Source organism: Paroedura picta, chromosome 12 (genome assembly GCF_049243985.1).
Source record: "Paroedura picta isolate Pp20150507F chromosome 12, Ppicta_v3.0, whole genome shotgun sequence".
NCBI lineage: Eukaryota > Metazoa > Chordata > Lepidosauria > Squamata > Gekkonidae > Paroedura > Paroedura picta.
In genome coordinates this window covers 32,203,292-32,231,037 of record NC_135380.1, presented here as the reverse complement: position 1 = coordinate 32,231,037, position 27,746 = coordinate 32,203,292, and the positions used below count along the sequence as shown (strand labels likewise).

General features: G+C 43.5%; 1 protein-coding gene across 2 annotated transcripts in view; it reads left to right on the top strand.

The window, feature by feature from the left end:
* The window catches only part of MAPKAP1 (MAPK associated protein 1), a 175,668-nt gene that overhangs the window by 62,546 nt on the left and 85,376 nt on the right, over window positions 1–27,746 (top strand). For both annotated transcript variants that reach the window (XM_077305441.1, XM_077305440.1), the window contains exons 5-6: window positions 20,533–20,705; window positions 24,150–24,326. In XM_077305441.1, coding sequence (XP_077161556.1) covers window positions 20,533–20,705; window positions 24,150–24,326 — 350 coding nt within the window. The remainder of the gene's footprint in view (window positions 1–20,532; window positions 20,706–24,149; window positions 24,327–27,746) is intronic.

Below are 27,746 nucleotides of genomic sequence, written 5' to 3'. Positions count from 1 at the left end.
TATATGTGTTTCACCAAGCTCAGGAAAATGTATTTTATAATAGCATTTTTAATGCAAAATACGCTCTGCAGTCTAACCTCATGTCCTTGTTTTAATTTTGTAGATTATTATGACTTTTTAAATGTGTGTTTTAAGAAGGTTTGCTAATTGCCAAAGTTTCTTGGTGGGTCACCAAACAGCAAAATGTAGCAAAGAGATAACATCACATCTATAGTGGCACAAATGTTCATGGACTCAACCCCAATTCCCCAGAGGCATGAAATCTGTCCTCAGTTGGCCACTTAGGGCATGGAGAAAAAAACTCTAGGGAGCAATGCCAAAAGACGGTAGGTAAAATGTCAGACTAGATCTAGATTCAAATGAGTAGCTGTGTTGGTCTGAAGTAGCACAATAAAATCAGAGTCCAGTAGCACCTTTAAGACCAACAAAGATTTATTCAAGGCGTGAGCTTTCGAGTCTGACAAAGGGTGTTTGCACTCGAAAGCTCATGCCTTGAATAAATCTTTGCTAGACTAGATCTAGAAGATACAGAGTCAAATCCCCATTGCTAGGGGGACTTGCTGGGTGACGTTGAACCAGCCCCACCCTCTCAGCCTAACCTAACTCACAAGGTTGATGTTGTCAGCTGCTTTAGGATCTTCATTGGGGAGAGAAGCTGGACATAAAATGAAGTAAATAAAATGTCAAAGGTATAGTCAGTGGCATTTATTATTTACTTCATGTAGACCCATTGGAGACCAAGAGCAGCTTGCATCCTTCTCTCCGTCACCATTTTAACTTCACAACTAACATTTGAGGGTTAGGCTGTATGACTGGCCCAAAATCACCCAGCAAGCTTCCATTGCAAAGTGGGGATCTGAACCTGGGTCTGCCAGATCCGCATCCTGCACTCCCTGCAAATGTATGTCCTGCAACTATTTTATTGATTTATTTAACACATTTATTAGCTGCCTTTCTTCCTTACAATGCTTGATGCAGATTACGGTATTAATCATCATCAAATATCAATCAATCAAATACATAAATAAAATAGAGCACTTAAAAAGAAATAAAACCAGAACTGAAAATCAAAACTTAAGACTGCTTTTATCAAAGACAGTCCTAAATAAACTATTCACAACACCGGTAATTGATAATGCAGTCATTCTAGACTTGCAGAGCAAATTTTTAGCATCTGTCGTGTCACAGGAAAGCTTGATCACAACTGAGACCTAACTGGATAGTATCAAACTTCTTAATGAATTCTAATTAAGTAGTTTCACATTCAACTCTCCCTTGGAAATTCTTTTTGTTGAATAATGGTGACTTTCAGGTGCTCAGCAGAGCTCCTGGGAGGTTAGAATGTCCTCCCATGGAATGTTGCTGTTTTGGATGACAGATTTGTATCTATAGATTCCTTTGGTCTGAGTCCGTCTTGTTTGTCCTATGTGGACAGCAGGACACTGTTGGCATGTAATAGCTTCTGTTACATGGTTGAAAGGCCTCTACTTCCCCCAGGCTGATACTGATGGGTCTTATAAAAGTGTTGCCTAATGCAGATCACTGGTGCTTTGGCAGTGGAGCTATCCTACACAAGTGTAAAACCCAACAGCGGTGCACAGAGATTCTTGTACTTTTTAAAACAAAAGATAGACCATAGGAGACTGTTTTCATCCCACCCCTTCCTTTCTTCTCCTCCCAAAGATGTTTAAGCTTTTAATTTTATTTATTGCATCTTATACTACCTTATCTTAATAGCCCAAGGTGGTATACAAAGAAACCTGTTCATACATTAACACTGTAAGACAGAGCAGTAAAATATCACAATAAAACCAATGTCTCTAACTATAAAAGAGAATGATGGCAAAATCTACCTTTCCCTGGCCACGGCAAATAACTACTAAAAGAAAAACAAAAAGTCTGGTGCCTGCTTTGAAATGTCACCCAGATTGGTCTAGTGTGGTATCTGAAAGGGAGGAAGTTCATACCTAGGGACTCTTAGAGAGATCAGCTTCCCTCCCATCCTCACTTTCTGCTGAGATAGTAGAGTTTCAGAGTGATCCTAAGCAGGTCTACTCAGAATTGTATTCAGGTCTGTTCATTGGGAATTACTGCCAAAAAATTATTCTTAGTGTGTGTAAGATTCCATCAAGTCACTCCCAACCTATGGCGACCCCAGCAAGAGGCTTTCAAGGCAAGTGAGAAGCAGAGGGGGATTTCCATTGCCTTCCTCTACAGTCTTCCTTGAAGGTCCCCACCCAAGAATTAACTAGGGCTAACCCTGCTTAGTTTGTTTATTTGTTTGTTTATTTATATTCACATTTCTATACCGCCCCTCATGACAGTGCATCTCAGGTCAGTTCACAACATAAAACCAAGAAAATACAGCATAAAGGTAAAGGTATCCCCTGTGCAAGCACTGGGTCATGTCTGACCTTTGGGGTGATGCCCTCTAGCATTTTCATGGCAGATTCAATATGGGGTGGTTTGCCAGTGCCTTCCCCAGTCATTACCGTTTACCCCCCAGCAAGCTGGGTACTCATTTTACTGACCTCGGAAGGATGGAAGGCTGAGTCAACCTTGAGCCGGCTGCTGGAATTGAACTCCCAGCCTCATGGGCAGAGCTTCAGACTGCCTTACCACCCTGCACCACAAGAGGCTCTTAAAATACAGCATAAAACCCCCTTAAACATACAATAGCTAAAAAAGAAGCCAAAAGACAAGCGGTGGCATGCTTTCTCCAACCCAATATCTGTTCCAGTCAGGTCAGCATCGATGATCCTGTAATCCTGTCTGTCCAGGGGCAGATCATACAAATTGGAAAGGGGGGGGGGTCCACAGATACCATCTTGGATGGATCTTGCTTAGTTGACGAGATCTGACGAGATTGGGCTGTGCTATGCCGCCTTCCTTCTATCAACTTATTTTAAATGGTTTAAATCCCACAGTAAATTCTCACTACAGGACTCTCAAGGCCTCTTCTATATTGGAAGTTAAAAATCAGTTAAGTAAAAGTAGCAGTCCACACTAAAAAGTTATCAAAGCAGATAAAAATTGTCATTTCCTAAGAGAAAGTGTGCCGCTTGGATGTGCTTCCAACGGCAAAGTGTCTTCTTGGTTGTGAATGGGAAAGGAGGACCCCTTGAATGGAAATCATGCTATTGGGTGAAGAGTGAAATAGGTTTAGGAGAGGCAGCTTATAGCTTCTCTAAATAAATCAGTAAACAAGTCTGATCCAGAGGACTTTTTAAAACCACATTTGGCAAACTTCAGGACCAAACAAATGTGTCGCTACTTGGCTTCCTCCTTTGCTGACCTTTTGGATCACGTTTTCTGGATAGTTAAGGAAAAGTTAGAGGTGTAACATCCCAGGCACTGCCCTGGAAAGCAATTTTTCCACTCCCTGGGCCAAATAACAGGAAGCTTAAACATCACATTTTTCAAACGCAGGCAGTGACAAACCTGCATCTTCAAGGCTTATGATAGATTGAACCCCGTTTTCGGAAATGCAGTAAAATATTTTCCACCCAGAAAGAGGGCAAGGGAAAATCAGTTAGCTTTCTGGTGCTGTGTCATCAAGGAAGAGAGCTGAGACAAAGTTCCACTTGTAAAATACAGAGGCCCCAGTTCTTCATCCTGCACACATGGAGAACATGGTGCAGAGTAGGCCCCATAGGATCCCAGTATAAGCCTCCCTGTCTCTTTCCACAATGTATTTTTCCTGTTAGGCAAGAGAGCTCTAGCCAAAGCTATCTTCCCAGTGCCTGCCATTTCCCAGGCTCTTCTAGTGCCAGCAATTTCCAGCAGGAACAGGTATAGACCTTGGCATCTTAAAAAAGGGAACAGAATGCTAACTGATAAGATGTGGAAGGGAGGGTCTCAGCTGAGCATTAACAGTCTCCTCAATCTATGTGCAGTCATGCTTCAGAGGTGGAGACTTTTCTGAGGCTTTCAAGCAAACTAGTTATCAATATTGCACTATTTTAAGGATATATTTATATGTTACAATTTACCATGTTTATCATATGCAGCAGAGGGTTTTCAGTTCCATGTGCACTACTCAATACAATGACCAATGAAGCCATTGCGTATGTTGCCTGCTCTGTCTATGTCTACGAATTTTAAGTCTTTTAATGGGAATTTTAATGGGGTTTTAAGACATTAAGAAATCTAATAATAATAATAGTAATAATAATGTATCCACAGCAGAAAAGAGACTGACAGGGCTTTTCCGCATTGTAGTGTGAAGCAAAGTGCAAGAAATAATTGTGACTTACCGGCACTCCACACTTCTTGAGCTGTCTTGCATGCTTCTGGCCGCTTTCCCCTCTTTAGTCTTGTTGCACTTTGGCCTGCCTACCATTGTCAATCACTTTGGCCAGCCAATCCCCTCCTGGCATGGCTGATTGACAGATGAACTTCCGGCGATTGCCTTTTAAAAAAATACTTATTCATTTAAATGCCCTTCCGTGTATTCATAGAGGCACAGACAATCGATGCCAAGGTGCGTGTCCATCTGTTTGTTGCTCCAGGTGGTTCTCCATTTTTTAAAAGCACTTCTCATATCTCGGAATAAGGGAAAGGGAGGCGGGTGCAAGGGCAGGGCATTGGAGGCGGATGTAACACTTCTTCGCCTCCATACCTTTCTTTTGCTGGTGGCCTGCTGGTTGTCCACTGGGGGAAAGCGCTTTTAGTTTGGTGAATCCACTTTATGTGATTCCCTAATGAGCGCTTTAAAATGGCAGATGTAGCGAGCAGTTTGCTGGCCAGACGTGGGAGGTCGGCGATGTCATGCAGAGCGGCCGGAATATAGCGTCCTTACCAGGTAAGCATGTCACTATATTTATTGTGTGCAGAAAAGCCCACATCGTTCACTATACAAAGAAAGTTATATCATATTGCACTTGTATGCTATCTTTCCTCTAGGGCAGTGGTCCCCAACCCCCGATCCGGGGACCGGGACCAGTTCGTGGATCAGTCGGTACCGGGCCACAGCTCCTCCTCGTCCTCCTCCCTGGCTGCTGCCTTGGGCGCTGCCCTGCCTCTCTGCCGCCAGCTCACCTTTGGTGGTCTCCAGTGTCCTCCATCACTGTGGTTCCCCCTCAACATGGCACTACACAGCTGCTGCTGTCAGCGCCCCCCAGCGGGCGGTGGGATGTCAGGGGTGCCAGCAGGAAAGCAAGTGGAGCAGGGCCTCAGGCAATTGTCAAGCATTGACTGGTCCCCGGTGATAAATAGGTTGGGGACCACTACTCTAGGGGACTCAAGGCAGCATAAATGGGTCTCCTGCCAAGTACTGGCCAAAAATAGGCTTGTGTCAGGCTGTGCTCCAAGAATAGTATGCATTTTGTAGGATAGCAGCCATGAATACTTCATTCCAAGAGCCCAGTCCTAGAAGTTGGTGGAGGTAAAAGAAGTGCAAGTGACTTCTCCCTCTCCCTCCACTTCAAATCTTACCCAAAGCAGTCTGTGTGCAAGGTGGTAGATGGGCCAGGAAGCAGTCAAACAGATACACAGAGTTGGGAAATTTAGAAGCCCAATCAGAACGAGCTACCAGGCCAAGATGAACAGGCCAGGCAGAGTTTAGTTGGCCTGTCACTTGAGCCTCACTGAGCTGGTAGCTGCAATGTCACTCTCTGGCCAGCTGCAGTGGTGGTACCAACATATGTCAGAGAGCAAGCCTTAGACAAGCCTTAGACATTGGGAGGCTTCCATAGTGGTGCAAAATGTCTTGGAGTCAAAAGTGTTGAACCACAAGTAGTGGGCTGTCAGCTGCATATGGCAGTCCACCAGGAGTTTGGTAAACTCCTTAATGGTTTTGGATGTTTGCAGACTTAGCCAATCCTTGATGTAAAAAGTGTGTATCCTAGAACAAGCCCTGGGATTTTCTGCAAACATTTAGATTTGATGGCAGATGACTTGTTGTAGGAAAACATTTCCTGAAGGTAGAAATCTTTGAAAAGCATTGAACTGAAGGATATTCCAATAATAGAGGAGCTAGACTGTACCATGTAGGCCTTAATACTAGATTGGTAAGCTGTATTCAAGCTATACAGGCCTGTGTCAAGTAAACCATGTTGGCAAAGTTGTGTCGTGATATAATTTTTAAATCATATCATTTGTCCCATTTTACATCAGGTGGAGGAGTCCAAGTAATATGTATTGTACAGAAACAGCAGCATGGTTCAGACCTCCTGTCAAACCTTACTGTGTCACATGTGAGGAAGCCAGTTGATCTTCAGGTAGTGTTTCCAAGAAAGCCTTTCCTTGTTTAGTCCCTGACTAGAAGGAGCTGTGGCAGAGTGATAGAGCATCTGCTTTGTGGGCATAAGGTCCCAGGTTCAGTCCCCAGAATCTCCAGCTGAAAGGACCTGTTAATAATAAATCAACGCAATACTAGGTGATGTGAAAGATTGCTGCTTGTGACCCTAGAGCATGGGTAGCCAAACTGTGGATCTCCAGATGTCCACGGAGTATAATTCCCATAAGCCCCCGCCAGTTCCTCTCTCTCTTTTTGTTCCTACAGCTTGGAACAAACAAGAATAATTTAAAAACCTGGACTCAGTTAAACACCCCCCCCCCCAAAAAAAAAAATTGGCTGCTACTATGGCCTGCAATGTTGACTGTAATCATTGTTGGTAGTTGCTATCACAGTAGGAGCACACAGGAAGAACAAAGACAGTCTGCTGAGCTAGGAATCTCAAGACCCTGAATGCTTTGAAGGCAGCAAATTATCGTAGGTAAGCCGGTCATATTGCTTGGGTAGGCAAAGACCTTCAGCTGCTTAGAGGAAGCTTCTTGGCTTGTCCTTCTTAAGCCTTTAACTTTTTTTGTTCCCCCCTCCCCCAGATTGTTGGCAACTTTGCTGCTTCCTTTGTTATCCCCATCCTCTCCTCCAGGATCAGGGACCGTAATTAAAGCGAACATCTTTTGCAAGCAGCTGGAGTCAAATTCCAGCTGACTGCAGCACCTGCGAAGACTCTACCTCTGCCTGAGGGGGCTGTGAGGTACGATGCCAGCCGTGGCTTGTGTGGCGACAGTGGGTGGAGGAGCCCTCGGATTCTCCAGCGAGTTCGGGAGTGCTCGTGCCCTTCTGCGAGCTTCATATGGCAGTGGTGCCAGGGAAAATGCAGAGTGTCTGGCTTAGACTAATTAGAAGGATGATTTGTGAAAGGCAGGCTATTTATTTAATTAATCACGGGCACAAAGCTATAAAGCCTATATTTTAAAAATCCCTGTTAGTTTGCCATGTGGTTAATAGATTGTGGCGCATTAAAAAGTGACACGGTGATGTATTAAAAATGTTCCGGCAAAGGTTGGTGAATGTCCTCAAGGAACTTAAGCTGTCTGGTATCTGGCAGCCGAGTAGTGAAATCTGGGGCCTGTTTTCAAATCAGGGCTGTGTGCTTGAACAGCTCTCTGTTTTGTTTTTTAGCAGCATCTGTTAATTAAAGGGTTGTGTAGCAGATTTCTAAACATGCATACAGTGTTTATTGTGGATTTTTAGCTTTTTAATAATAGGGGGAAGGTTATTTTTGGTGTATGCTTTCGTGTGCGTTTGTTTTTTGCCCTGGTGAAGTTATGATTTCTTACATGGGGGTGTCATATAAACATGGTGTAGGGTTTAGGGAGTGTTGGATTTAGGATTGGGGAAATCTGAATTTGAATCCCTGGTCACCCCGCAGTATCCATAGGCGAGACATGGTTCCCTCTGCCCTTGTGCAGTTGCTGTGAAGATAAAGTTGGGGTACCATATGTGCTGGCTTGAGCCCATTGGAGGAATAATGAGATAATTATACAATATGCAATTCAAGGTATAAATAATTATTGTAAGTAAATTAGCCCTTTGTCCTCGTGATGGGCAGAATAGGATTTCCCTCAATGAACCATCTGCACAAATTAAAGACCATCTTCATATCACTATCAAGAACCTATGTGAGATAGTTCCCCCACCCTGCCCCTCCAGTTCTTTATCCATGTAATGCAGGGCCAGAACATGATTTTTTTCCCCTCCTCCTAAGCACCAGGCTCAGTTTAAGGCATAGCCATCATTAGATTTACCTGAATCCCCCCCCCATCCTGTTCTCTTAAGCCTCCTCTCAAGCCATCTAATGCCAGTTTAAGAAAAAAGGTAAGACACAACAACCAGCAAACTTTACCTACACCCATAGATAAATCGTTTATAGCCCCACACACCCTCACCCAGGTAAATCATAGCCATACACTTGTATACACCCAACCAGCAATGTCTGAAATTTGTCTGATTACGACCTTCCTGTGTTAATGCTGACAATAAGAAAGTATATTTTGTGAGAGCTGGCAGTCATTGGTATATATTCATGTTTGTCAAACACATGCCTGAGAATTCTAACAATTTCTTTGGATTAACTTGTCAGTATTCCCTAGTATCTTTCCGTGGTTTCAGGCACTCAAGTCTGCAGCGTGACTAGAATGAACAGAGGTATATATGTGCATGCACTATTTGTGTGTGTGCACACATGGCTCATGGACATCCACAATCTCTTTGGTATGCATTAGTTATTGGATTGCTTAGGCTTGCCAAGGCCATAGCAGTTAGGCTTTTGCTGTAGATGTTCCCATTTTGTCCCATTGTTTGAAGAGTGCACAGCCGTGGCTTGGGTGGAAGGTGCTAAGGAGAGCATCCTGCTCAGGGGGCGCTATTAGTCGGCCTGATGTGGTATAATAATTAACTAGAACATTAGGAGGAGAGTTGGGGGGAGGGAGCTCAGAATAAAACATGAGTATGTTAATGCAGCCTGGAGCTGATGTTGTAGTCATCATCGCAATGCAGATAAAGCATTTCTCATAAGCGCTGTTGCCTACTGGAGCCTCTGAAACATCTGGGCTCTTAATTGAAAAATAGTGTGGGGTGGTGGAAGGGGGATGCCACTAAGCGAAGGCAACAATTTAGAATACCAAAATGTAATGGGGGGCTTTATTTACATTGAATTTAAATATTCATACTATGTTATGCTTTGCATAACAGGAAATTACTGGGTTAAATTTTTATGAATGGTGACAGCACAAATGAGATAAATTAAGTGAGAATGTTAATGGGATTTTATGGTGTGACCCTGTGTACGGATCAGAGAGATAAATGGGAGAACTGCAGGCAATGCTGTGTTTCACCACCACCAGTGGAACAAACTCCCAGAGGAGATCAGGGTCACTGGCTCCCAGTTGAATTCCAGTTCTGGTAATCACCTTCAAGGCCATACACAGTCTGTGCCCAGTAACTGAGAGACCGCCTCTCTGCCTATACCCCCAAAGAGTGTTACGTCTGGCCACCACCAGCTGGCTGAGGATCCGTGGCCCCAAAGAAGCACAGCGGGCCTCAACCAGGGCCAGAGCCTTCTTGATCCTGGCCCCTACCTCGTAGAACAAGCTCCCTAAAGAGATCAGGGCCCTTCCTGAACTCCCACAATTCCGAGGGGTCTGTGAAAGGGAGCTCCTCTGCCAGGCATTCAACTGAGGTTGACAGACCTAACACCATTCAGCTGGCCCTCGGAGATCACAGGCATCCTCCACATCCGGAACCCAACTGACCTCCACGGATTCTGTTTGAAAAGTTCTATTGCATTGCTAATTGTTATGTTATTGCTGATCAATACTGGTTCTTACTGTTATCGTTATGATTATGGTTATAACGTACTCCCCTTTGTTTTATGTAAACCAAACTGAGCCTTATGGGAGTGCGGTATAGAAATATAATAAATAAAATAATGAGACTTGAACAATTCTGCAAGGCCTGCAAAAGGGAGCTTCTCCACCAGGCATTTGGTTGAGGTTGACCAGGACCAGTCACCTTGCATTGGCCCCTCAAGCCTCCCTCCCATGAGAATCACCACCAATTTGTCCAACCCACAGTTTGAATTGCTGTTCTTACCATTGTTCTACTGTTCTGTCATATTGTTCTATTGTTATTACTGTTCTGTTACTTTTTTATAACTACTGAGTTAAAGCTGTACTGTTCTCTGTTCTGCTAAGTTTTATGTAAACTACCCTGAACCTCAGGGGAGGGCAGTATACAAATATATAGTTAATAAACAAACAAACAAATAAATAAATAAATGTTGCTTTTCCATGAGTCCAAAGACAGAGGACAATATAAATGAACCCCTTTCCCCTCTTTAAAAAAAAAGCCACAAAATATTTCCATTTGGGCTCCTCACTTTTTGAACTAGAGCTTTAGAATCCTGGAGGAGCACGAACCACAGTTTGTTGCAGGGTGTAACAACAAACAATTGGATTGCCATAAAAATAGAGTAAAAATCAACCAAAGTCATTTGTTTTGGCATTCTGCCTTACTGGAAGGGGCGGGGAAGCTCGGAAGCAGAAACTCATGCAGGGACACTGTAGGCAACTTTATCTGAGGGCATGTTAATTCAAGAGAGGGTGAATTCCTCTGTGTCTCTAAATTGGGATTAAATGCTAGACCAGCTTGATGAAGATTCAGGAAGTTCTACTGGAGCCTGGTTGAAAGTATCCATGTGTTTCATGTGGAGATACAGCCGGCAGCCTCTTCGGTGGGTGTTATTTCTCAGCTTGGCTTGCATTTGCATTTGAATCATGCCAATTTGCCTCTAGTTTTAATTTGCAGTAAAGTGAGCCTTTGTTCTCAGGAGCACTGAGTAATAGTCTTCTAATGTAACTTCCTTCACTGATGAATATCCATCATCTCCCTCTATGGTCCATCCCAGTGGCATGACAGGATCAATGACATTTAACATACCTCTTCCTTTATATAAAAGTAGCAGTCCGCCTAACAGGGAGAAAATATTAAATGTTTGGCTTATATTGCCATGGTTCGGATATAATGGGAACCCAAGCTCAGAGATAGTAACCACCGAGAAGAAGAGCTGGTTTTTTGTATCTTGCTTTTTACTACCCTAAGGAGTCTCAAAGCAACTTACAATCGCTTACATTTGCTCTCCGCACAACAGACACCCTATGCTGTAGGTGGTGCTGAGAGAGCTCTGAGAGAACTGTAACTGGCTCAAGGTCACCCAGCTGGCTACATCTGGAAGAGTGGGGAATCAAACCCTGTTCTCCAGATTAGAGAGAATCTTAACCTCTGCATCAAGAGGAGGCCGCCCACTGCATCTCTAAAGGATTCATATGCATGTATAAACCTAAGTCCTACCCCCTGTATTCACCTTAATTTAATGGTAATTAAAGACATCTATCTTTTCCTCTCTCCATCTTTGAGTGTTCCCATTTTACCTTTTGAAATATGAGAACACTTGTCTGCAAAAGTCATATATAAATGTTACCATCATTGTTTTTAATATTGTTAGCTCTGGCTCCCAAAGATAGCCTACAACCATATTAAAATAAATCTCACTAAAACAAAACACCTACTTCACCCTTGGGGACGTGCAGTGCAAATCTTCAAGAAAGTACAGTGAAGTTTGGATCAGAAGTAATACCAGACAATGACTCAGGGCTATGTGGGAAAGGGTCTCCCCATTACATCTGCCTCCATTCAGCCAGTGACTTGCACTTTCATTCAAACAATATTGTGCTGTTGGTTTTGCACATCCATGCAAATCAGTGTCACTTTTATTTTTTAATTGGAAACTACCTCAGCCAAATGTGGGAGGGATGAAATATAAATATTTTAATTAAATCAGTACAAATGCCCATGCATGTGGGGAAGCCGACGAAAGAGCATGGAACCCATGAGAGCCTGAGACTCATTCCTGTACTAGAACCTGAACTTGCCAGCTCTGAAGCTATTACAGGAGAATTCCGCACCCCCAACATAGTGCAATGCAGGAAGTCTGCTTGTTTTTGTTCAATGGGCTAGTAAGTATTTTCATCTTATTTGCAATGAAATAAATGTGCTCTTATATTTATACAGCATTATGGAATCAGCATTAGGTATTTATAATCTTCCACATGCTTGCCTTGTACAGTTAGGCGTCTCCCAAAAAAGTACGCACAGAATAGCAGCCTTTGAAGATGAGCAATTTTTATCAAGTAGGATAAAGTGTGTGTGTGTGGGGGGGTACTCTGTAAGATTCAGGAGTCATTAATCTGTTTCTAGGATTAGAGTGCCCCTTTTTACTTTGTCTTGCTTACACTAGGAGCCAGAAAGATTTCTTTTTATGTGAATCTCCAGTTGTCTAACTCATGTCTATTCTGAGCCAGTTGTATTGTTTTCCTAGCATAATAATTACATTATTCTATATTAGTTCTGTATTGAACTGACTTGTTTGAGTGGAAGGACATTTGCCTCATTTTCCAGTTACTTCAAAATTATTTCTAGCTATTCTAATATTGTCCTGTCCTGGGTAGCCCTGGCTAGCCCAATCTCATCAGATCTTGAAAGCTAAGCATGGTCAGCCCTGATTAGTTTTGAATGGGAGTCTACCAAGGAAGTCCATGGTTGCTATACCAAGGCAAGCAATGACAAACAACATCTGATAGTATCTTGCCTTGAAAACCCTACAGGTAATGGGGTCTCCATGAGTCAGCTGCAACTTGATGGCACTGTGTACCACTGTGCTAGTCCTGACCTGGCTAGCTCAGGCTAGCCTAATTATGTCAGATCTCAGAAGTTAAACAGGGTCAGTCTGGTTAGTACTTTTATGGGAGACAGCTGAGGAAGTCTAGGGTTGCAAAGCAGAGGCAGGTAATAATAAATTCTCTTTGATTGCCTTGAAAATCCTATGGCCCTGGGGTTGCCGTGAATCAACTGCAACTTAACTGCCAACCTCCCCCCCCCAATCAATGGATAGCACAGGTTAAACTGATTTCATCATATCTTAGAAGTTAAGCAGGGCTGGCCCTGACTGGTATTTGGATCGGAGACCTCCAGGGTCATGACATGGAGCAGCCGTTCTCAACTTTTTTACTGTTGAAAACCCCCTGAAATAATCTTCAGGCTTCAAGAAACCCCAGCAGTGGCACAATCGCGGAGAATATGGTTGGGAAGCATAGCTGTGCACGAGCCTACCTGGGCCCCTTCCCTTCCTACCCGCTCCAGGTCCATCATTGGCCATTGTGGGGGGGGGGGGGGGCAGGTCAACATGACCATATTTGGTCATGTCACCTGAGAAATATTAACCAAATTTAAAAATATATTTTTAAAATTAATTAACTCCCACCCATTCAGGAAATCCTCCCAGGGCTGTCAAGAATTCCCAGGGTTTCACAAAACCCTGGTTGAGAAAGCCTGACATGGAGGCAAGCAATTGGAAATCATCTCTGAAGACCTGTTGCTCTGAAAGTTCTACAAAGTTGCTGTGACTTGACTTCTCTTTCCACCACCAAAAACTACTGGGGACCTGAATGCTTACATCCCTGGCTAAAAACCCCTTTTCTCCTCCTACTCCATTTCTAATCTAAAACTAGAACATGAAATGCTTCATCTCTGCCCTCTAAAAGTGAGGCGAAGTTCTATTACGTTTTTGTGTTCTTTGCATTTAGGAAAGAAAAAAACACAGCCAAACTCCATTTGTTTCTATTTTGTCTAATGTTTTACGTTGTTTGTTAGGAGGTGAGTCAATGACTTGAATTAATTCTAATTACTACAAAGACATATACTGATTGAGCAAATAAAGAAGTAAGCTCATTTGCACCAAGGCCATCTAATTAAATGCTAACTTTGGATAAGCTGGATGTGCTTGAAAGATTAATTTTTAGGAGGTTTTTATGACTCACTAAATAACGATTCAGTAAAATCCTTTGCATTATATATCATTAGGCTATCTAATCTTAAAGTGATATAACATTTAGTCACCAAACTCTATTGTATAAGAAGATGCAGTAAATTATTATTATTAACAAATTAATCATTTTTTTCTCTGCTTCATGAAATGTATGTGCTTTATTTTGCTGCTACGCCAAGCATTAAAAGCAGCCTCTAGCGGGTGAAGGGTAGTAACTTATAGTGCCACTGGGTTTGAATAGTGGATAATTTGACTTGACTTGCCTACTTTGGTTTGTATGGGGTAAAGATCCAAGCATATTCAGCCTTGGCTCCAGCCTGGTGGAATGAGCTGCCAGCTGAGATCAGAGTTCCACAGGGCCTGTAAAACAGCACTCTTCCGCCAGCCTGTGGTTGAGGCCATAGCAGCCAAATACGAAGTGGGCTTTCCCCCCTCTCCTCCTCATGTCCCCCCCTTTTTCTTTTCCTTGTTATGGAAGCATATATTGGTGGGCTGGAGGGGTGTTGCTGGTGGAAACAGGGGGTTAGTATTGGATATTATTACCTTCTAACTAATGTATATATTGAATTTTTAATACCATGTTTTATTGCTATTACATAAACCATCCTGAGCCCGTTTGCAGGTAGGGGCAGTATAAAAGCCAAATATATAATAATAACGGAGCTCTTCCGCCAAGTCCACAGTTGAGGCCAGGATGGTGAGGAAGATCGATTCCCCCCCCCCCGGGCCAGTGCTAGTGTTATATTGCATTCTGGGCCAATGTGACATCAATGGCCCCCCTCCTACCCCCCACACAGGTCCCCTCTATTAGGCATATTAGTTATATTGGGGGACGGGTGTTGTGTGCTATTACCGCCATGTTCATTGTGTTGTATTGTATTTTGTGATGTCCTGTTTTAGTGGGGGTTTATTGAGTTTTTATGAAGGACCATTGTAACCCGCAATGAGCCAGCTTCGGGAGTGGCGGGGAATAAATGTCATATAATAATGATGATGATGATGATAATGTTCAGGAACAAATTTTGCTCACCAAGCTGTATGTGATTCAAATGCCACAGAGCACAAACAAGAAGCATTGGCTATGGAATTCTTAAGAATTGTTCATCTAAGCCAGATATTATGTTTCTGGCCCTTTTGTATACTAAACTGTGCTCGAAAGAGTGTGGGCTGGGGCCTCAGACATCAGAGGTGGCTGAATAAGGTTTCTTGGAGTTGCAGAAGAATCGGGCTTCTTGTAACTTCTTACCTTTCCCCAGAATATATACAGGTACCTTCAGCTTGTTACTGTACTTACTGCAGTATTGTGCACCTTTGACTGGCAGCAGCTCTCCTGGGCATCAAGCAACGAAGTGCACTTCCTAACACCTATGATCTGATTTCAGGAGATGCCAGGGATTGAATGTGGGGCCTTTTACATGCAAAGTATATACTGGCCTCAGTCTGTCCCATCCCCCCAGTTATTGGCATCAATTTACCTGCAACTGAGCCCAGGAAATCAGGACCTCTCCCCATTAACCTGGTTCCTCAAACCGGCAGAATGGTGCAAACTGCATTATCTTCACCCCCTTTTGAAGAGGTGCATCATTGGGGTAATAGAAAGCAGACTGCAGAATGAATACCTTCCCCAGCAGATTTTCATTAAGAGTTAGTATTAAATCTCTAAAGGCCTCCTTTTTATTGCATGGCTGGAGTTTATGTTGGTTCTCTCCCTGCCAAAATCCCTGGTTTTATTTTTAATGCCAATTGATTTTTGTTCTTGTACAAGGACTGAATAGCAGGTCCCTAAAATTGCTCTGTGGGGCCAATAGAAGACAGATCCTGGCTGCTGTCACCATTGTGGAATCCAGTGGTTTGTAATTATAAAACCCTGGGAATGTTAGATTAACAGCCTAATCCTACTGAAGGCTACAGAAACTCAAGGCTGGATATCTTTATCCCAGTCTTAAACTGTCACCCTTTGGAGGCCTCAATAGCAGGGTGGATGAGTCTGTACATGGTAAAGTTATTCCAGTGCTTTAAATAATCTCAGTGGAATTTGAGGGTATTTACAGTCCCTTTTGCTTGGGAGTGGGAGAAGGGAGTTGTTAACCCCTAAATATTATCACACATTCACTTTTTATGCCCACAGATTTACTAGATTTTCTCTGTGGAAAACAAACTCTTGTAGAGTGTGAGAAAGTATGCTGTAACCAGTCTCAAAGGAGGCAGCCCTCTGCATGAGTCACTGTTCTGGGCAGCCTTCTCTGAAGGCAGAACGATGCATTTGCACCTGTTGCAGTGATGTGGCAGGATTACTTGCCCTCTCTTTTCCCCACAGAAATTAGCAGGAAGTGGGTAAGACCAGAACAATCCCGCAGAGATGCAGCAGTTACCCTCTTTTGTGGGTGGGTGCTTTAGGTTAAGAGAAGCCTTTCATTTCTCGCAACATACTAATGTCCCTGAGCATGCAATGCGGTATGATTGCCTTCCATGAACTAAGTTTGCCCGAGTTCTGCTGTGGAATGGTATACATACAAATATAGCAATAAATGTTTTCAAAGCTGGCTCCTGTGAAGGTTAAGGCAAGTCAGTAGCTTGCAAGGCCAGGACCCCTGCCTTCTAAGACCAGTGAGCAAAACCTAACCTATAAACTTTTGTATGGGTCATGTTGCTTTTCCCAACCTACTGGTGTTTCTTGAATGGTGTAGTTGTCCTCTACAACATGGTGCAGTTTGTGGGCAAAGTTGGGAGTTAGTCTTTGTGCAGGAAGCCCAACTGCCCAACAACCATTGCAGGGAAAGGCAGGTTATAACTGAAGTGCATACATTAAATAACGTCAGTATGCCTGTCTTTTTCTATGATTGACTGGGTTTTGCTGTTTTAATAATCGGTTCAAGTTACCCACTAGCCTATTATGGTATTTATTTATTTAGATTTTTATACCACTCCTTCCATACAGCTCTGGGCGGTTTACATAGAATGTCATAGGGTAGTTACATGGAACATCATAACAAATACAACAAACACAACATATCCAACTAGAACAATATTTCAATTGGAACGGTAACTTTGACAGAACCCTTAGGTAGGACAGATTATTCAGACATGGAAGGGGGTGTTGTTGGGTTGGTCGGCCTCAAGCAAATGCCTGGTGGAGGAGCTCCCTTTTGTAGGCCCTGCAAAATCATGGGAGTTCAAGCAGAGTCCTGATCTCTTCAGGGAGCTTGTTCTGCCAGGTGGGGGCCAGGACAGAGAAGGCTCTGGTCCTGGTTGAGGTCCGACGTGCCCACAGGGATACACCAGGATGTGCATCATCTGGTGGGAATACAAACACCTTCCAGTGCAAAATCCAATTTTAGCACAGCTGCCCACAGCCTTGCTTGGGACCTGACAATGACTGAGGCTTGTTGTTAATTCCCTTTGGTTTCGTTTATAACAAGAAGAAGCTAAACATGTAATGCTTAGTTCTGCTGATCTTTCGCTTTATGCACATCAGCAATTCAGCAGGCCCCATCCCTGTTCTGGTTATATTTCCAGAGAAAAGATTAATGATGATAAAACAGTGAAGCCCCAATTTCCACTTGAGCCTTCCCAGCATTCGGATGGTATAAATAAGAACTATAAATCTGTTGTTCCTGGTTACAGTATTCCCTTGGCATCCTGGCGGGAGCAAGGAATGGGTCTTTGGGCCTTGGTGGGGCAGAAACAGTGGAGGGGGGGAAGTGATTCACGGTTGATATAATGTTAATTTGTGCATCTCCTTTGTGGGGAAGGTGGAGAAGCAAGTGCTATTATTTATTCAACTCCATCCCTTGCTTTTAGTTCCTACCCATGTCTCCTTGGCTGTCAGAATTTAGATTTCAAGCTCCTTGAGGCTACGGGCTTGTCTCTTCTGGCTGTGAAATTCTCTCAAGCCCTGTGAATGTGGGTCAGGCAACAGAAATAACAATCAAGAGTATAGTGGTTAGAGGGCCAAACTGGAAGCCTTTGAGTTCATATCCTTGCTGAGTATTGACATTGACTTGGTGATCTTAGTCCTGTCTCTTTCATCCACCTTAACAGGGTGGCTGATGTGGGCTTTAAATAGAGGTAGCTTCCAGGAAGGGAGGATAACGATGTAACTGATGATAAGTTTATTTAAGCTATAGACCCACAGCCCAAACTCTGACTGCTTGGTCCAGATTAATGCCATTGTGCATTGGTGTACCGTGTTGAAACTGCCAGGGGTAAAGTAAATCCGGAAAGTCTGTGGCTTCGGGGCTGGGGAAGCTGGGAATGCTAAAACCTCTCTGCAGCTTAAAAACGCAAGTAGCTTAAAATAACATCCTTATCCATTCTAGATTAAATGTTTCTCTCCCAGCACAAACTTTGTGCATCTTTATGCCAGCTACGTTTCTCAATTTTTAATTAAACCTTAATCTCCCTGGTGCTGAATAGATACTTTTTGGGGGGAGGGGGGAGGGGTCAAGAGATTGCAGTACAACCCAGTAGTATCCAGTTAATCCATGTAGGTTGTCTCCCAGTAGCAGTGTTTCCAAAGGTTTTGATGCCCAGGGCGCATTTGTTTTCCGGTTTGAAATTAGATCTACACTTAATTCCTACGATCAAAAAGAAACGCACATTTTCTCAGTCGGTTCCCTAAACAATAAGACAGCTTGCAACCGCAGGTGCTCAGTTTACACCCAACGCTACCTGATGCTGGCAGTGGAAGAACTTAGCAGTGGAAAGGGTGTATACACACTGCATTGTCATTCACACAGGCCCTCACTCTCTAGGCACGCAGTGTTAGCACACCATAAACCCATATCCCAGATAGGCATTGCATTGTCCTGCTAAGATTGCATATGTAGTAGGGTTGCATGCATGGCTGTCCAGGTTTAAAAGAGATGCAGAGTGCGTGCAAAATAGCACCAGTGAGATCTTCTTCCCTTTGGTAATCAGGAATGGGGCTATGCATTCTGGTTAGTGCTGTAGTTCCTGGGATTCCCCTGAACCTGAGCATGGGGTGCCTTTGGGAAATCCCTGTGGGTTGTCAAGTTGACATTACTGCCCATGACAGAGAGAGGAGGAATGATTACTACATAGTGCCTTCTCAGAAGGCATGTGGTGGGGTGGATGTATCCAAGATGGTGGCTTACTTTTCGAAGGGACTTTCAGCCTGTGTCACAAAAAAAGAATGGATTTCTGCATCACCGCTCAGTCCATTTAGAATAGTGTGTTGTTTTACAGTCTGTTCAGGTATCACCATAAGCTATAGCTTGATCTCCATTAGTTATGACTTCTGGATAACTGTTTCTGAAGAAACAAATCAGGATTTTATGCACAAATCATTATGTGTTGTCTGTTGTTAGTAAACTTTAACCATCGTTTGTTGTACAAATCATGATTAATCATGATGTCTGATTGCACCCAAAATATTTCCTGTGCATTTTTGTCCAGGTATCAGTTAGGGCCAGTTTACACTCCAGATACTTTAGGTATAGAACTGATTTGGGGTGCAATGGCCCTCTAATAGTGGAAATTGTCAGTGCAACAAACATGATTGTAAATGCCCATCATATGGATATACTCTTAGTGAAGCCAAGATTGGTGGCAGCTCCAGTTCAGTGTACATGGGTAAGACAGCCGTCTGGTCAAAAGCAAATCACATCTGTGATCTACCAGACTTCGGTACTTCCTCTGAGGCATCACCAGCGATAGCAGCCAGCATTGCTAGAGGCTGAAGTGGAGACATCAGGGTGACTCTCCAGATTCTGAGAGAGAAAGCACTGAACAGTCTGAAGGGAGGAAAAGGAAGTGGGTGGCAAGAAGCCCCCCCCCCTTTGCTGAGGGTGAAGCCCCAAGGGCAATCCTTGCCTTCTGGCTGTGATGAGGGCAAGAAGGGACCAAGCCCAACACCTGCTGAGTGGGAAAGCATGAAAACACTGTTCTACATGAGCGGCCACTTGCATGAAAGTATTAAAACAGTGAAAGACCAAGAGGGTAGACACCAGTTTAAAGAGGATTCCCTTAAGCTTGAAGTTTTGCTAGAGTAAGACGGTTGGATCTTAAGGAACCCCCTGTGTCAGCACAAGGAGCTTCATGCACAGGATGCCACTGCCAGTGGAACGGCTCTGAAAGATCCAGACTGATGACTCTCTTTTTTGCCATTTACCAGAGTGCTTCTCTTGAACCAGATGTGATGCTGTGGATCTTTATTGCACCCTCCAAAGTATAACTTAGCTTCTAAAAGAAAGGAGTGTGTGGATCAGGTCCACAGCACTGAGAAAAGGGATTAACTCCATGCCAAACCATTATGATAGCTGTTTTTAGCTCCTGTGAAGATAAAAACAGGCACAGCGTGGGGATATGTTCCTTTTCCCTACAGGCTGGGACTTAAGGCAAGCCAAGACGGGGAACCTTTCTCAGTGGGGAATCACTGTGATTTCATGGGAGCTGCCCTGCTGGATACAAGATTCAATTTCCTGAGAATAATAGCATTTATTTTTCTCCTTTAAACCAAGCTTCTAGCCCCTGTGATTATGAAGGTAATATCTGAAAGCAGATAGGCTGAGTCTATTGAATGCTTAGCCAGAGGAGCTACTGACTAAGTTGATCAGTGGCTTTTTGATGCTTTGCTTATCCCCCTCTCCTCTCACCCCAAACGATCACAAATAGAATAAATTATGTGAAATGAGAGATATTGTAGAAAATGTATATAATTTAAAAAAAACGTGCAGTCCATAATGTTGCCAAATTTAGAACTACTTTGTTACATCACATTTCTTTGCCAAGCAGCCCTCACTACAATGCTACATCAGAGTATACCATGTTATGATATAGCTCATTTGGTCATAGCCATTGCTCAAACACAGCTTGAATTCTGTCTTACCAATAGGGCCATGTTGGAACAACCGCCACCAAAAAAATTGACGTCTACCTCCCACTGCACACCAACCAGGACAAGCTTCAGCCCATGACTGTGGTGACGATCGCCAACGCCAAAGTGCATGACTTGATCGGGCTTATCTGTTGGCAGTACACGAGCGAAGGACGGGAACCCAAGCTGAAGTAAGCCCCCTTTTCACCTCCATCTCAGTCTCTAATTTCTCTCCCTCTCCCCCTCTCCCTCTGCAGCCACTTCTGCATAATGAAATGGATTTCCACATCAATATATTTTTTACAGATAAATCTTGCCAGAACACCTCCACATTTATCAATATTTCCTTCCAAGCTATGCATACATCTATATCTATTTCTCTTTCAATTAAATTACTGGGTACTGTGTAATGACAAGCATATGAAGCCAGTGTTGTATAAATGAATCATAATTTTGAGATGCTCTCCCTTTTTGGGTGTCTTGTTTATTTGTTTATTTTTTAAAAGATAAATCATGTCAACTCAGCATCACCGACATGTGTTACATTTTTATGTCCGATCTGTTTTTTAAAACTATCCTTTAATGGCCAAGTGGGCCAAATACAAGACACTTTCCCAAACTGGCAAATGAGACACACTTTTCCTCTGCATTAAATTTAGACACCAGGGAAGGAGAGGAGTTGAAGCATTAGCAAAAGACCGTTGGGAGGTAGGGCTTGATAGAGATTTACAAAGTTCTGCATGGCCTGGAAAGAGTGGAGGGAGAGGACTTTTCCTCCTTAATGTAAGAACTCAGCCTGACTCCACTGTGACACCGATGTTTAAACTGGATATTTGGCTCTCCTCCTTGTAACACTGGCTGGCTAGAGATCAGTCTTGTGCTGTGCTGGCACACATGCATTGCATGCATAGCACCTTTGCATGCATTAAGGACCTGTTTGCACTGAAATGCAGTGCGTGTGCAAGATGGCACAGCATTGTGCTTCTGTGAGTTCCTAGTTGCCCTGGCCTAACTGATAACTGATAACTCCAGGAAGGCCTGGAGGATCATTGTCCATGGGGTCGCGATGGGTCGGACACAACTTTGCACCAAACAACAACTGATAACTTCAGTATGTTTTTCCTATTATAATTGCAGGCTGTAGGAAAGGGTGGGCAAGTTTAGAAAAAAATGTGTTTTGTGGGGTGTCGGGGACATGGTGTAAGTTTATAGAATTATGCTTGATGTGTGGCAAAGAGAACTTTTCCTCATCACCATACTGAAAAATGTGTTTTTTGTTATGTATGTTTTAATTTGTTGGGAGCCTTGGTGACCTTTGTGGAGGCAGAAAGGCAGGATATAAATTATGGAAAATAAATACTAATTCTAGTATACATACACAAGTCCGCAGTGGCTCACTGACTTGCATCCCAGCCTCAGGAGCTGAGGGTTTCAGTTCCAGCCCAAGAGTCACTACGGATTCCAAAGAGTTTGTACGGAATGTTTTGCTTTTGACCGGAAGCCACTGGTTCTACTAATGGCACATTCAAGCACTTGTGTATGAAACCCACATTTCCCATATTATTCCTCAATGGCAATTCCTTCCATCCCCTGGACTTGTTCCCTATCCGTCCAGTTTTTGTAATTCTGTCGCCTTTTATCTCCCCTTTCCTTTTGAGATCATGGGGCAGAGTACATGTTTCTCCCCCTCCAGTATTCACAACAACCTTGTGAGGTAGATTAGTCTGAGACTGAGAGACTAGCTGAAGGTCACCCACTGAGCTTCAAAGACTGGGTGAGGATCTAAACCTAACTCTCCCCAGTTTGCATTCAGCATTCTCGTCACTGAGCCAAGCTGGCCCTCCCACACCCAGCCCCAGGGCGAGGGAGAATAATCTTTTGCCAGTTGTTGGTGGCTTGTACACTCACTCAAATTGCTTCCCTCTTGAAGCTTTAAAATTAATTTCCAAAGATGTTTAACAGGGAGGAGAGGTCATAACAAATTCTCTCAATCCCACTGCAGGGAACTGGAGTGTTTACAGCGGCTGACAGAACAGGATTACCCCTCTGTTAGCCACCCATTTAGTGAATTTACAGGTTACGTTAAGTTTAATGTGTCATTATTACCTGTTTGGTATAATAAATATCTTAGCCATGACAGTGTGTGGATAGATCATCTGGCATTAGCACTCTTGGTGAGCTGAGTTGCAACCCAAGGTATGCGGATTAATTGGGAAAATTGCAAATCAGGTAGTTGGCGAAATAATTCATTGTCACATCCAATCAATAAACTTTGTAAATCAACTCATTTAATTCCACACACACAAAAAATGATCTATATAGATCAAGCGACCAATTAAACAATTAGCATGTGCTTTGCTATTAATTAATTTAAGCATCACTCATGCAATTAAAACTTCCAAATTTAAATGGCCGAGTTTAGAGACCCTAGCTCCTTGTGATCCGTTAGGCAGCTCTCCACCATCATCACATTGGAAGGAAGCAGAATGGTGGCACCAAAGCTGAAAGAAGCAGGCAAGTCCAATTGAACAAACAAAAGAGGATGAACTATTAGGAAATTCAATATATGAGTCCAACGGCACCTTTAAGACCAACAAGGTTTTATTCACTGCTTCTGGAGCTTCAGACCAACACAGCTACCCACCAGACTATATTGGGAAATTCTTTCTTCCTCCCTTTCCATGAACACTTTTCCTTCTTACCTAGTACTCAGTCCCAGCAGTCAGTGTCTACTGCACAGTTTACCCTTCAGTGCTAAGTGCTAACTTTCCAAGTTAAGTGAGCAGGCAGTGGCTCAAGCTGTCCTGAGCCTGTGGAACAGATTCGGGAAGAAATTGCAGGTGGCCATGTTGATCCAAATCAAAATCTAAAAGCAAAAGACATGTCATACTTTGGAATTTAGTCCAAGCTAAACTCACAGCAATCAGTGCACAAGTTCTGAAGTTCTCCAGGACTATTATGTGGCTTTTGTTGTTGTGGAAAGTGTGCTTTTTACACACACACCCCAGTGCTGTATTGGGAGAGGAGGGATATGAGTAGGTGAACTGTACATGTGTCTTGCCAGTTTTGTCTCACCCCACACCAGTCAACACAAGACTTCCCGTAGCAGTGGACAGGGCCATCAAGTTGCAGCTGACTTATGGCAACCTCATAGGGTTTTTGAGGCAAGAGACAAATGAAGGTGAGTTGCCATTGCCCCGACCCTGGACTTCCTCTGTGGTCTTCCATCCAATTACTAACCAGAACTTGTGAGGTCCACCAAGATCGGGCTAGCCTGGGCCATCCAAGTCAGGGAATTCCCTTTCCCATGACTAAAGAGCCTCTTTTTGTTGCCCAGTTGGCATTGCTGTAAATGAAACTGAGAAGAAGACAGTGCAGAACTGGCCCTTGCACTTCCCTGCAGGAATTGAATGCAATTAGCTGTAGCCCCATTACAGAGTTCATGTGTCACATTCAGAAAGTGCCAGGTTCAATCCCTGCTACGTCCAGTTAAAGGATCTCAGAAAACCTTCTTAAAATCAGGTGGGAGGGGGAAGAATCTGCTGCCAGTGAGAGTAGATAATCTTGGACTAGGTTGGCAAGGGTTTTGATTTGTTATGAGGCAGTTTCATCTCTGACCTTTGGATTTGTTTCAGTGACAACGTCAATGCTTACTGTCTCCACATTGCTGAGGATGATGGTGAAGTGGATACGGATTTTCCACCCTTGGACTGCAATGAACCTATTCACAAGTTTGGCTTCAGCACACTGGCCCTGGTCGAGAAATACTCATCACCCGGCTTGGCTGCCAAACAGTCGCTCTTTGTCCGAATGTGAGTTCCCTTTTTTTGCTTTACCTGCACTCCTGGGCCATGGTCTCCCCCCCCCCCCCTGCCCAGATGGTTCCTTTCTTAACCACTGGCAAGGCAGTGAGCAACAGAATGAGAGTGGATGGAGTTTTATTCCTTGGGTGTAGCTATCTGTCCCTGGCCATTCCATTCTCTTGTTACTCATCATCTGCCTTGCTGCTGTGTTCCTTCAGTAAGAGGGAGGGATAACAGCAGTCGATGATTCAGGACTGTTTATAGCAGGGGTGGCCAAACTGTACCTCTCCAGATTTCCATGGACTACAGTTACCATGAGACAGCACCATGCTGCCGGGGGCTCATGGTAATTGTAGTCCTTGGACACCTGGAGAGCCACAATTTGGCCATCCCTGATTTATAAGATCCATCCAGAAAGGGCCCCCACCCCAGATCAGTGGTTCAGGTATTTCCCCCCAGGCAGTCTGAAATGAATATGAAAAAAAGGAGGAGCCTTCAACCAGCATAAATTAGAGAGAGCACTGCATGTGTGCTTACTTATCTGTCTTATTTGGTTTTATCCCACCCTTCTTCCAAAGAGAAAATTTTGCAAATGTGAATGTAATGGCTTCTTGCAAATAAGTTCTTTTTCCATCCCTCAACTGAGCTGTGTTGGACAACCCATTCAGCCCATCCCTCCCCCTCCCATCTCTGCCACCAGAATTCTAGCTCAGACTCACCTCTGTCCAGTTTGGTGTAGAGAGCAAGTTTGGTGTAGTGGTTAGGAGTTCTAATCTGGCATGCCAGGTTCGATTCTGCGCTCCCCCACATGCAACCAGCTGGGTGACCTTGGGCTCGCCACGGCACTGATAAAACTGTTCTGACCGAGCAGCGATATCAGGGCTCTCTCAGCCTCACCCACCCCACAGGGTGTCTGTTGTGGGGAGAGGAATGGGAAGGTGACTGTAAGCTGCTTTGAGCCTCCTTCGGGTAGGGGAAAGCGGCATATAAGAACCAACTCTTCTTCTTCTTCTAAAGTTTTTGCAAGGCCCTGCTTCATGAGATTTCAAGCCTACCTCTGCAGACATAAAGACTAGAAACTTTTTTAAAAGTGATATCCTTAAGATGGTGACTTCTTTGCTAGGCCTCTCTGACTGCCAGTATGCAGAATTTATGCAGCCCTGTCTGTGGTATATCTCAAGCAGTGAAATGGGCATCAAGGGAATTTGGCAAAATGAATCAGATGAAAGGATACCGTTTTCACAAATGAAAATTTCTTTATTTGTTGTTCAATTGGCACCAAAGTCCAGTCTACTTTGTATGCACATGCAATTATGGTACTGTAAGGAATCCTTATGTCATCTTATAGCACAAGGCTATAGGGTAAGTTAGCCCATCCTACAATTTAAAGTCATAGAGTCATAGAGTTGGAAGGGGCTGCACAGGAACAGCCTAAAGCATCCTTGATAAGTATCTGTCCAGCTACTGCTTGAAGACTGCCAGTGATGGGGAGCTCTCTACCTCCCTAGGCAGTAAATTCCACTGCTGATCTACTCTGACTGTGAAAAATATTTTCCTGATATCTAGCCAGTACCATTCTACATGTACTTTAAGCCCATTACTGCAGGTTCTGTCCACTGCTGCCAACAGGAACCTTTCCCTGTCCTCCTCCTCTAAGTGACAACCTTTCAAATACTTAGACAACAATCCCCTCTCAACCTTCTCTTCTCCAGGCTGAATGTTTCAAAGTCCCTCAGCCTTTCCTCATAGAGCTTGGTCCCCAGGCCCCAGATCATCTTTGTCGCTCTCCTCTGTGACTTCTCAGTTTTTCCCATGCCTTTTTTTAAAGTGAGGCCTCCAGAACTACACACAGCACTCCAGTTGTGGTCTGACCAATGTGGTATACAGCAGGACTATGGCATCTTGTGATTTTGATGTGATGCCTCTGTTGATACAGCCCAAGACTACATTTGCCTTCTTTACCACATCGCACTATCCATATTTAGCTTACAATCCACAAATACCCCAAGATCTCGTTCACATACACTGTTACCCAGAAGTGTATCTCCCATCCAGTATGCATGCTTCTCATTTTTGTGACTCAGATGTAGAATTCTGCATTTCTCCTTATTGAATTGCATCTTGTTCTCATTTGCCCACATTTTCAGCATGTTCAGATCTTGTTGAACTCTATATCTTCTGTGATGTTTACTACTCCCAATTTAGTGTCACCTTCAAATTTAATGAGGAATCCCCCTACCCCCTTGTCCAGATAAAAATGTTGAAAAGTACCAGTCCCAGTACCGAGCCCTGTGGCACTCTGATGCTCAACTCCCTCCAATCTGATGAAATACCATTAACAACCACTCTTTGTATGCAGTTTTCTAGCCAGCTCCCTATCCAAAATGAACAAGGAGAAGAGTTGCTTTTTATACCCAGTATCTCTACCCAACAGAGACTTGAAGCAGCTTACAATCATCTTCTCTTCTTCTCCCCTGTGAGGTAGGTGGGGCTGAGTGAGAACTATGACTAGCCCAAGGTCACCTAGCTGGCTGCATGTGGAGGAATGGAGAATCAAACCTGCTGCTCTTAACCACTCTCTGAACCATGGTTCTTTAAAAGTCAGAGCTCTGGTTTAAGAGTCTGTTTCTAACTAGCTTTGTTTTGAAGAACCCAATCACCCCACAGCATCCCAAGAAAATATGTGTTGGCATGGGTTTTAATTTTTCAAGACTTCAGCAGTGGACAACCCATCTGCGAATAATATATGAATATGAAGGATGTTTATGTCAAAATTTCCTTTCCATTCTGTGGCATTTACAAACTTTTTCTCTATCCTGGTGAAATCTGGCCACAGGAATGGAACAAACGCATAACTCAGCATCTGTAAATCTGACTTGATTTCCCCTCTTGGCAAGGGCTGTGTCTGGGGACAAGCAAAGATTTTCCATGTGTCTGATGAAATGACAGAAGTAAGAAATAAATGAATGGCTCCCTTATCTACTTGACACACAGCTGAGGGAGGAGGGGTGTTTTTTCTTAATCCAAATAAATCTGGGAGCTGAAAATTTGGCCCTCAGGCAAACCATGCCCATACTTACTGACATGTTGCATGTGTTGCACACATGGCCTTCATGGCCAGAATTAACCTTTCTCTAGTTCAGGATGCAGTGTGATGATGACCTTTGAAAATGTAGATTTTTCCTTCAGTCAAAATGGGGCAATCACTCTATTTTTGGCTGACTCAGCAAGGTGCGAACAAATGCTTTTCACCAATAGTCCCATATGACATGAACTTTTCAAGAGACAACAACAAGTAGCAACAGCAACAAAGCTTTTATTGGCATATATAAAAGAGGTACAGTATTAGGGGGGAATATATAGAAGGCAAAAAGCACAATAAAAACAGAATCCAGTAGCACCTTTAAGACCAACAGAGATTTATTCAAG